The 11,651-nt window shown below is 48.9% G+C and overlaps 2 protein-coding genes across 2 annotated transcripts; both read right to left on the reverse strand.

The window, feature by feature from the left end:
- Positions 1-1,355: 1,355 nt before the first annotated feature.
- On the reverse strand, positions 1,356-4,528 carry LOC109768159 (beta-amylase 2, chloroplastic). The gene is made up of 2 exons (XM_020326893.4): positions 3,705-4,528; positions 1,356-2,787 (listed from the first exon to the last, which is right to left on the reverse strand). The coding sequence occupies exons 1-2, from the start codon at positions 4,268-4,270 to the stop codon at positions 1,671-1,673; spliced, it is 1,683 nt and encodes a 560-aa protein (XP_020182482.1). The 5' UTR covers positions 4,271-4,528; the 3' UTR covers positions 1,356-1,670.
- A 4,280-nt stretch (positions 4,529-8,808) lies between these two features.
- LOC109768158 (large ribosomal subunit protein eL21x/eL21w) lies at positions 8,809-10,511 on the reverse strand. Its single transcript, XM_020326892.4, has 2 exons — positions 10,243-10,511; positions 8,809-9,213 (listed from the first exon to the last, which is right to left on the reverse strand). The coding sequence occupies exons 1-2, from the start codon at positions 10,477-10,479 to the stop codon at positions 8,956-8,958; spliced, it is 495 nt and encodes a 164-aa protein (XP_020182481.1). The 5' UTR covers positions 10,480-10,511; the 3' UTR covers positions 8,809-8,955.
- Between the last annotated feature and the right edge of the window lie 1,140 nt (positions 10,512-11,651).

An 11,651-nucleotide genomic window follows, 5' to 3' on the forward strand; every position in this document is an offset into this window, starting at 1 on the left:
ACTAGGAGAATCAAATATGTCTGAAGAAAAGTTGTTGATGCTCCAAACCCAGATGATGTTGTTGATTAACTGTAGCTTTAATGTCGAAGCTCCCTAGCCTATTGGTTGTTGTAGCTTTAATATCAAAGCTCTCTAGCCTGTTGATGTTTATATTGCCCTGTCTAGCCATGAAAGGGTCTTGTTGCTGGTCTGCATGCGTTTGCCATGTCCATCTTTTCTATAGTTGATCTAAGACCATATTTTAATATTGCTTTGTTGTATTTATGTAAGCAAAAAGGCATTTCAGTTAAATGAAATCAGAGAAGGAACGTTCTTTTTCTGAAAAACATGTTACCAAAATCATGGAACGGAATAATTTGTTATCCTTACTAAGTTTTACATGAGATGATAAAAAGGTAGAGTAATCGCCATCAATATTGCTCCGCCAGACCCACAAGAGTGTTCCTGTCTACTATCAAAAGAAAGGAATCAGCAAACCAAATGTTGCCATCTCGTGGTCTGATGACACAGAGTATCCCTTAATTTTAGCATGGATTGGCTGACACTTAGCCCTCTCATCCGTCATGCAATCTCTGTCCAACAGCTTACATCGAGGAGTGAAATTTGCATCATATAAATGGTTTTGTGAAATAAAAGTGAAATTTACGTGTGATGCAAAGTGGCATTTGTGAAATAGAAGTGGGTTTTGTGAAATAAGAGAAATAAAAAATGAAATTTGTGTGTTCACTTTCCATCTTTCATACTCCCTCCTTCCATACTGTAGTGCAGTAAGTCAAACCTCACAAACTTTTCAAATCTTTGGAGGAAAACATTTACATTTAGAATGATAAGCATATATTATTAGATTCATTATAAGAAGTAGTAGTTTCACATTTTATGTATTTAGTACGTACTGTAGTATCGGTATAAATAGTTTTCTTTATAACTTTGGTTAAAATTTGTAAAGTTAGATTTTTTAGAAAAATCTATACACACTACATTATGTGTGTGTGTGTGTGAGAGAGAGAGAGAGTATTTCACAAAAATCACTTTTTTCATTCCATATAATTTTCAGTTCTTGAGTTGGGAAGTGAGGGGTAAAGCAGGCCATTGGATGAAGATTGTATGATTGATGAGAGGCTAAGTCAGTCGGACAATGACGTGGCAACTCAAAGTCAGACAATCCGCTCCAAAGCGGTACTCCCTCCATTCCATAATTAGGATCGTTATGCAAGCTAAAACAGCTTGCAAGCGATCTTAATGTTATGAGGTGGACTCCATCCCATAATTAAGATCGTTTTGGAAGCTAAAACAGCTTGCAAAGCAATCTTATATTATATTATAAGACGAACAGAGTAGAAGATGGCAACAAGAAATTAGTGCTCGCCAAGCTCTGTTCTTCATTTCACTTCAGTGGAACGGATACAGCAAGGCGTTACAACATTTTCGAGTATCGATCTTACAGTGCAACATGCTACTGCGGCAGCTTAGTACGTAGTAGTACATCAGTCCCCTGCAAGCTTTGAGGTAGCGACGCCGAAACCGGCATCGCCATGCCATCGAAGCTTCAGGCGCGGCAACTACTCCCAAGTCACCCGATCGATCGATCGATCCCCCTACGTTTCCTTCCCACCTTCATTCGGTACACACCTTCGATCATCACGGTACGTATGTATGTAATGCATAGTTGATTAGTTGCAGAGGGCGACGGCGGCCTCCTGGATGACGCCCTGGGTGGCGTGGGCGACGCCCTGGGCCTCGCGCTCCACCTGCTCCCGGCTCACGTCCCTGACGCCGGTCTCCGTCATGCGCTTGACGAACGCGGCGAAGCGGCGCCAGTTGTCGGGCTGGAAGAGGTCGGGGCCCATGCGGAGGTAGGTGAAGGCCACCATGCGGTCCTCCTCGGCCTTCTCCGCCGCGGTGGCCAGCACCTGGTCGTGCGCCGTCTCGTCGTACCTGGGTAGGGCGTTCTCCCCGGCGAGGCCCACTCCAGCCTCCTTGGCGGCGTTGGCCACCTGGCTCACGAGCGCCTCGGGCATGCACTGCGCGTCCTGCGGCTGCTCATGGTTGCGCATCTCGACGCAGGTGAAGTTGAGCACGGCGCCGTGGCGGCCGATCATGCGCGCGATGGGCAGGTACCCGTCGTGGTTCCTGGTGTTGTAGTAGCCGGCGGTGAGCTCGGGCGCGTGGGAGCGGGTGCCGTAGTGCCAGTGGATGCCGGCCACCTTGACGGAGACCTTGACCCCGGGGGTACCTGTGAAGACGGAGGAGCACGCGGAGAGTATCCGCTCGCCGTGCTCGATCAGCATCTGCGAGTACCAGCTCATGAAGAACTGGCCGTAGTCGGTGTTCCAGCCGCCCTCGCGGCGGAAGAAGCCGGTGTCCTCTGGCCACTGGTTGTAGCTGCCCGAGTCCTCGGGGCCGGCGTTGCCCCACTCGGGCCTGCCCACGGCCTCGGCGGCGGCCTTGAGGCTGGCGCGCATGTAGCGGTCGTAGCACTGGAACTCGCCGATGCCGGGGAAGGACCAGGTGCCGTTGCTCTCCGGGTAGGAGGGGTAGCGGAGCTCGCCGGCGGGGCCCATGCCGACCTGGATCTCGCAGATGGTGTTGCCCATGTAGGGCGCGAGGTGGTCGCGGAAGGCGCGCATGAAGTCGGCGTAGCACTGGATGGGGGTGCGGCCCTTAAGGGCCGGGATCGTGTCGGCGCCCAGCGAGAGGTACTCGTAGTTCCGGCGGCCGCACCTGTCCGTGTACGCCAGGTCCTGGTCCTTGTCCATCTCCTCCGTTACCCATTTCGGAAGTGGTATGCTGCATCCATGCACAACACACATCAACCATTTGATCAATTATATTGGAAACAAATTACTAATTAGTGGAGTGTGAAACAGTATAAGAGCAACAATAATTTTTTCAGCGGCATTACTGGATGTAATTTTTTTATTATTTTTTATGTCTGTCGTACTAGATGAATAGATTGAAAGTTTCTTGAAAAAAATAATTTCCGGCGAGGGTAACAATTCACATCAAATAAAAAACATAGTTGTGGTCAGAAATCACGTGCATAGTGGGCAGGACACGTACGTACGGGGGCAAGCGCCACCGTCCACAGGGCGGAGATCACGTACAACGTACTTTTCGTTATCCAAGCTCTACGTGTCCTCTGTCTTGAGGCCAGTTTTCTTTCATTTTTTGAAGATCACGAGGTCCGAAAATTTGTGACCGTCCACGTCCTACAGTTCGAGAAAGTGCGTGGGAAACGAGCCCGTGTCACTTCTACGTCACGAGTCGCCCGTTGCCTCATATGAGATCCCGATTTCCCGGGTACTCAAATCACCAACGAAAGCTTTGCCATGAGCGCCATGAAGAAGATAACAAGTTTCTTTTCTTGGTCTCTCATCTACACAGTTCTATACGTAGTACTGTACCCATCATAGCGTTTGTCTACCACATGACCCTGCTAGTGCAAGTGGCTACAAACTAATGGCAATGGGCGGTGGCAGCACATGGCAAGCCCATGGAACCACAAAATCCAAGAACGCTATCTAATTCAGGCTTTGCTTCTACTGCACATGTACGCGTCCATCCCGTAGATGCGATGGTACATGGAATCATGGAAAAATACAAGAATGTACGCAAGGATGATCAAGATCAGCATGCATGTACGTATATGTGTACTTAGATAGACAGAGGACTGGATGGAGAAGAGGGAGCAGAGCACGACGTACTTGACTGAGTCTCCGACGTTGCCGCCGCACTGGTGGAAAGACATGACGGCCTGCACCTTGAGCCCGGCCTTCTTGGCCATCTCCATGAGCTCGATGTAGCCGGCGAAGTTGTACTGGCCGGGGCCCTCGCTCTCGGCGATGCCCCACCACACGTCCACCATGATGCCGGCCGTGCCGGCGCTCTTGAGCGCCGCCAGGGACGCCTGCACCGCCTTGCGCCGGTTCAGCGCGCTGCCGTCCTTGCGCACCGTGTCCAGCGGCATCATCACGAACACCGGCACGCCCACCTTGCGTGCCTCCTCGCCGCCCGCGTCCGGGTGCGCGGCCTCGCCCTGCTGCTGCTGGTCGGGCGCCATGGCCTGGAACATCTCCGGCGCCTGCGGCTGCGCGGGCTCCACCAGCTGCGTCTGCATCCTCAGGCTGGTCGCCTGCGCCGGCGCCACGGCGGAGCCGGCGGCGGCGGCGGCGGCGGGCGAGGCCGCCGCGAACACCGAAGCGCGCGTGCCCGGCGCCGGCGTGGCCGCGATGGCCGCAGCGCCGGTCTGGTGGGTCAGGTTGAGGGCCATGTGGACGACGACGACGACGACGGGCTGGGCCGGATCACGTGCGCGCGTGCGACGGAGAGCTTGGACGACGACGACGGACGCTGCTCAACTTAGATCAGATCACCGGTGACGACAGAACCGGACGGGCGAACGGAGTTTATTGAATGTGTTCGCCGGTCGGAATGGTTCTGGGAATGGGTGGGAACGGAGTCGACTCCGGACCTAGATTTATTGCTGCTGCCTTCCTCGACCGAAGGGAAGGAAATGGGTGGGGCTGACAATGGAGGAGGCGGGCATGGGGGTTAAATAGTGGCGATGAAAGGTGGCGCGCGCGCGGTGGGGGCGGACGTGGCGCGTGCTCCGCCGGTGAAGGCAACGTGAGGCGGTGCGGCGCGGGCGCGGGGGCCGGGGCCTGGGAATGGACGGCGACGCGTGAACCGGCCTCGAAGCGTCGTGTGGGACGGCGACGTGTGCGCTGGCGCGGGCGGCGCGCGCGGCCACGTCGGGCTCGGAGGAGGCCCCCGATGCGCGACGCGTGTCACCGGCCCTGTTTCGGCGGTCTCTCGCTGTACTACGTCCAACCAGCCGTGTCCCCGGCCCATCCTGTACCTTGCGTGCGCTGAAAATGCGTCTCGTTCACCGGCCATTTTTTCTGTGCGGCGAGGGAGTGTTTTTCTCGTCCACGGATGGGTGGATTGGATCAGACGTGGTCGGTCGGCTCGGCTCGGCTGTGCAATCTTTTTCTGAGTTCTCGTGGTGTCAGTCACATGATGCAGTGCAGGCGTTGGCGCAGGCGCAGGCGCAGGCACAGACCCCGTGAAGGTAAAGTGATCGATCAGTGTGATGTTGGCAACTGGTGCATGTTGATGTTGCATTAGGTGAGTATCAGATCAGTGTATGGGTCAACGCCATTATTATATGATATTTGCTTTGACCATATTATAACTGTGGCTGAAGCCATTCAGAGGGGATGGCGCGGGTTTAGATTTAGAAGAACTCTACATGAAGAAACTTTAGGGCTATGGAACATTTTGAAAAGCAGATGTGAAGAGGTGAGTATGCAAAGAGGGAAAGATGAAGTAATCTGGACCCTCACTGCTGACCACAAATTTTCTCTTGGGTCCCTATATAGAAAGCTGATTACATGGTTCCCACAGAAATTTCTGTGAAAAACCAAAGTCCTTGCAAAAATAAAAAAATTCCTGTGGTTAGTTAACGGAAAAAGTATACTAACCAGAGACTCACTACTCAAAAGAGGATGGAAAGGAGAGAAAAAATGTGTGTTTTGTGGGAAAGATAAATCGGTGGATCATCTATTCTTCACTTGGTGGCATCTTTGTTATGGGGTTTAGTTAAATGTGTTGTGGGGCTTAGAACAATCCCCTTATCATTCAAAGATTGTCCGGGAGAGTGGTTGGATAGGTTTAAAAGAGATGACAAAAAATTAGTCATGGTAGGGGTCTCTGCTTTACTTTGGGCTATCTGGAAATGTAGGAATGGGATTATCTTTGAAAATAAAAAGGATAAATGACCTTATTGTTCTGACCAAGCTAATGAACCATTGGATTGTTGACTGGTCTATTTTGCAGACAGAGGAGCCGCGAAAAAAGGTACTGGAGCTGGGAGCAAAACTGCTAGAACGAGTAACAAGTGAAGTGTATGTAGCATCTCAGGGGTGGAGGATCAACGTTGCGAGGCTGGAAGGATGAAAAAACTCCTGCTACCTGATGAAGCTGCTGTCCTTTAGCTTTGCTTTCTCTGCTCTAGTAGTTTGTCTTTTGGAGATTTGTAAGATCTGCATAATTTAGCTGGTGTATTGGGCATGTAATGAAGACTATTTTGATCGTGGTGGCCTATTAGTTGCCCCTTCCTTCCTGGCTGGGAGGGGGAGCATGGTAGTGGTTTTTATCTTTTGTTGAACTATATGTAGTAGTTTGTCTAGGGATGGATGCTTGGGTTTTCATTAATGAAAATCGGAAAGGGTGAAGCCCTTCTTTTATCAAAAAAAAGTATGGGTCAACGCAGATGGGTTCATTGACAGCGCAATAACAAGTTTTTAGTATAAGGCTGAAGAGGGGATGAGGAGGAGAAATCTGTAAGCACCAAGTATTGCAGGTTTTAGACAGACCTACACATAGGAAAGAGCGACGAAAGGAAAACGTTGGGTCATGACCACCATCGTCGTGAGTTATTGCTTCACGAATTTGAGGTCACATGGCGTGGCAACTTCTTTCCAACAAGACGGCAAGTTGGCTAAGTTTCACCTGATCCTTCCTTCAAAAGGTTGGGGTTTCATCTGGAAAAAAAGGTTGGGGTTTCACTACTTCCCTCAAAAGAGAAGTACACTTGATTTGTGGTAAGCTTTTAACCTAGTTATTGTAGAAAGCACTCGACAGTAGTATTTTATCACTTTAGCTACTTGCAAGTCACCTGAATTCAGAATTTGGACCAGTCAAATTTCGCGCACAAGGAAGGAACGGGCGAAGAAAAGGAAGGAGCTCGCCGAAGAAGGTCCTTGAGTTAATCTTAGGGCATTTTTAACCGATCCATTATAACCGGTTAAAGCAGTAAAAATGCGGTTTTACTCTTTAACCGGGACCTAGCCGATCCCTTATCCGTCATAAGGGAGTAAAATTTTACTCCTCTCCCTAAAAATCTTCTTATATTTACTCCACCGCCCGGCGGCTGAGTAAAAGCCGCGCCTCTCCTCCACTACCTTCCCTCCTGTGCTGCATCTGCGCCTGCGCCGCCCCTCCCACCCCCGGCCGACGCCCGCCCGCCGCCGGGGACGCTCAGTAGGCTCCGCCGTTGTCCCCTACCGCTTGGATTTGCGCCGCCTCGTGCCATGTCCAGCGAAAAAACGGTGGATCTGCAGCTGTTGCCGTGGCCGCCGGATTTGGTGATTCCGGCCGTCAGCGGCTGTGCTTTGACGTGGGTTGGCCGGGAAGCGGATCGCATAGCCACGGCGACGCTTTCGGGCCGCATGCAGGTACCGGTTCCTCCTCTAGCCACCCAAATCTCTCCCGTCGGAGGTTCGCCGACAAATACACGCCCGGCCATCGCCCGGGCTTGGCGCCGGCTCGCCGATGCTGGTCATACAGTGCGACGACTGCACGCGGAAGGAGGTGCGCCGAGTTTCTATCATGCCGCAACACCCCGGATGGGTGTTCTTCAAGTGCACAAATGATGGGGTATGTGCTTGTTTTGATTCAATTGTTCACCAGATTCGACGCAATTTCGGTAGCTCATTGTTTGCTCATCTATGTGTGTAGGATGGATGCAAGTTTTTGTATTGAGAAAAAGAATACATCGATCTATTGATAGCACAAAAATTGATAGATGTTCGTGCACTCGTTGCTAGAATTGAGGCTAGAGATGAGATTAGAGATGAGATTATATGTGAAGAACGTCTACTTCTTTAGAATTGAAGAAAAAAGAAGTGTCGAAGCTCAAGAATCCGCAGCAACAATGAAGACATCGAGAAGATATTGTAGAGAAGGAAGAATAGGTTGTGCAACACAATGCATTGATCGGTGCACCACGCACGTATATATGAGTACATAGGGGGCCACAACCTCAACTATATAGATGAACTAGGAGGTTGGCCCAAGACACAATATACACGTACACATATATTCAACGGATATTAATCCAACTAATGAAAGCAGTTAGGGAAATTGGATATCTTCTAAAATACCTAATTGTGGTTCTTTTTTCTTTGGTCTTTGTCTTGTGGCGAAGAATTGATGAATTATATACTCGAATGTCGTTGAATGAAATAGAAAAATAAAATAAAAAGTGTTTCCACGGCTGAATATGTGATGCAAATGAAAAAAGAATTACATCACTAAGTTTAGGGGATCGGCTAGAAACGGCCAAAACTTATACTTCACTGAAGTTTACTTTGCCGTTTTAATCCTCTATTTTTAGGGATCGTTTATAGTTGCTCTTAGAGAGAGACGGCCCCCATTATCTTAGAGGTGTGAGTGTGATGCAGATTCACTGGGTTAGAGGGATGCCATGGACGGCCGTGGGCAATGATTGAGAGCGGAAGGCAAGGCAGCGAGGCTGGTGCGGGAGCGCCGCCGGCCACAGGCGGTGAAAGTAACTGAAGGTTGAAGGAATTCTGATCCCTTTTTATTGAATTTTCAGTCAACTTACCCTTAGCAAGTCCCGTATTTTTTTTTGTTTATCCATGGCTGTTTTATACAGCTACGCTCTACTTAGATGCGACACATTCGCCGATATATGTGGCATAGAAAAAACCCAGCATTATCAGCTATATGCGTATCTGAACCGCGGTACTCCATATATTGCGGTTGAGAATTTTGAGCACGTGTTCCAGCCATTTTATCTGCGCTTAGGAGCTGTAGATTTCATTGGATGTCCTTTCACATAGAAATTGGTATCCCTCTCAAAGCTGCTTGCTTACAAAGGAATTGCGTCAGAAACTCATCGCTCGTGCAATCTGCAGCTACTCAAAAGGAACTAGTAGAACAAACAATTGCCCAATCGACCAAAAGCAAAATATATCCAGCAGCATGAGTGCATGACGAGAATGAAATCAACCACAGGAAATCTTTAATGTTAACCACAGAGAAGTTCACACTCGGCGGAGCAAAAAGAGAACTACTCGGTACCAAGACATTGGGAACAAGCATAGATACTAAGAACTGGCTCAAGCTTCAGCTCAGGAAGCAAGCGCTCTAGTAGCCACCCTTGAGATCGTTGACGACGTCATACGGGATGGGGGTGACCGTCTCGATGGTGGTGCCCTCAACCATGAACCCCGGCTTGGGCCCTGCTGGCTGCCTCTTGGTGCTGATGACCTCGCCGCGCGCCTTGGCCTCCGCCTTCAGCTTGTCGTTGTTGAGTTTCCTCTGGAGGAACTCCTCGTTGCACCTGGATGGCTGCACGTGCTCCACACGGACATGGATCCTCTTCTTGATGATCCTGTTGCCGACCTGATGACAGAACACATGTTACAATCTGTGTAAAGACATCTATGAAACCACTGGTACATAGTCCAGCACTACACTTACTACAGAAGACATGACAAGCAAACACTAATTTAGATTGACATCACATAAAGTAGTTTACAGACAAGGAAATGCAGAAACAATATTTTGCCCAACATCAAGTGATGTAAAATGTGGCATACTGTGGTCTACCAATTGATGCCACCAAATGGATAAAACATTTACTGTGTACAAATCATAGTAGCACACAAAGATTAGCTATGGAATGCATCCAAACGACTACATATTAGACAAAACACGCCATGAAATGCATCAAACTAGGACAAATTAGATGAAACAGGCATTCCATATGCAGACACATTATATGGAACAAGCTAGGGTATCCACTAAATAAAAAACAGATGTTTATATGTGTATCATCCAATTAGGCTATCATAACTGCTACAGGTAAAGCATGCAGTCAGAGGAAGCCAGAATGAAATTTTGATGTATGCCCATCACACGAATCGTGCGCCACAAAAACCTCTCCCGTGGAATACCACGCCTTCCCATAGCTGAAGGGGGAAGCGCTCGGCCTAGGGCATATGTAATTGAACAGTGATAATAATGCATAAACAGTTCAATTTTAGGATACCAAATCCATTCTCAAGATGCAACATAACATCACAGGGCATCAAATCAATGCAGGTAATTACAGAAATGTCTATCTATGCTTGCAGATTGACAAGCAGTGACAGTAAGCAAGACAATCGATAAGGGTAACAACATATGAACCTGCTCTGAACTCTGAAGGGTTGATCACAGGCACACATAGCAAGCTCCCATAACAAATCGAGCACAGCGAGTCATTCCTCTAGTATACTAGACTGTATTCGCATCAAACTAACTAAGAGATTTGGTGATCTTCAGAATCTTCGGCAGATTTACGAGTCTCGTCGGTCAAGATCGCAGTATCGCCCTAGCAGCACAGATCTAACAAACCCGACGGCAACAGATGAAGAACGGGAGTTATACCTGCTTGTTGATCTCGACGCCGATGGCGCGCTTGGTGACGTTCCAGACGCGGCCGGTGCGGCCGTGGTAGAACTTGTGCGGCATGCCCTTGTGGACGGCGCCGTTCACCTTGACGTCGACGTGCTCGCCGACCTTGTAGGTGCGCAGGTAGGTGGTGAGCGGGATGTACCCCTTCTTGCGGAACGGCCGCGCGAACAGGTCGCGCGTCCGCGACCGCAGCCCGTGCCCCGCCGGCATCTTCCCCTTCCTTCCTCCTTGCCTTCTCTCCCTGCGGCTCTGCGGCGGCGGCGGCGGCGGGCGGGGGAGTGTGTGCGGCGCTAGGGTTTCGGAGGATGGAGGTGCCGCGTATTTATAAATGGGTCTCGGGCCGTTCTGCCGGATGCGATACTGGGCTAGGTTTCCGTTGTTTTTGTTGGGCCTGCCATGAGGGTTGGCTAGGGTGCAGAGTTAGGCCGCAAATGAGCGATTTGGTGGGTTGTAACCAACATGGCAGGCCGGTTATTGGGCTAGAATACAACAAAAACTTAACCTCTTATTAAAAAATTTTAGCACTCTGTGACCAACAAACGGCCTACCTCGAGACATGTTGGTGACATTTAGAACAATGTTCACGCATTTAAAATATGTTCATCACGTTTAAAGCAAATAAGCAATTTGGGTTGTAACACTTTGAGTGCAACATTGCAGGCCGGTTATTGGGCTAGCATACAACAAAGACATAACCTTCCGTAACAAAAAAAAACAAAGACTTAACCTTTGTTCAGAAAAAATAGACACTTAGGCCCATTTTTTTTTACGATTCTCCCAGAATCCTGAGAATCGGACATCCCCTCAGATTCTTTCAAAATCTTGAACCTGTATTTTTTAGTCATCCTAGCTAGTTAGGGTATAAATAGGTTGTCAAGAAAATACGGGTTCAAGATTTTGAAATAATATAGGGGAGGTTCAATTCTCAATATTTTGGGAGAATCGGCCAAAAGAACTGGGCCTTAGTCTCCAACCGATTTTTAGCACCATGTGACAAATGAACGACCTACCTCGAGACGACCACATGAATTACCTCCAAAGAGAGGGACTAGCCCAATGTTTCCTCCTCGCCATAACAGCAAGGGAGAATACTTGATGCTCCCATGGCTTAGGTTTTATCATGCCCCAATGTCAAAAAACTTAAATTATGACGCATAAAAAAGTTCCAGAAACAATTGTGGATGCTCATACACTGGGTGTTTATAGCCCATAAATGTTCCAACATCATACTCGAAATACACATAGGTATAAAAGAGACAAATTTGAATGTACAGTACCATTTCAGCTTTTGTCTACTTGTGACTTTATTCATGTTCGAATTGTCTTTCTAAATATTTTATGTTTTTTATCTGGAGTTAAGTTTTTAGGGTTTGTACACACTT

This window comes from Aegilops tauschii, chromosome 4 (genome assembly GCF_002575655.3).
Source record: "Aegilops tauschii subsp. strangulata cultivar AL8/78 chromosome 4, Aet v6.0, whole genome shotgun sequence".
NCBI lineage: Eukaryota > Viridiplantae > Streptophyta > Magnoliopsida > Poales > Poaceae > Aegilops > Aegilops tauschii.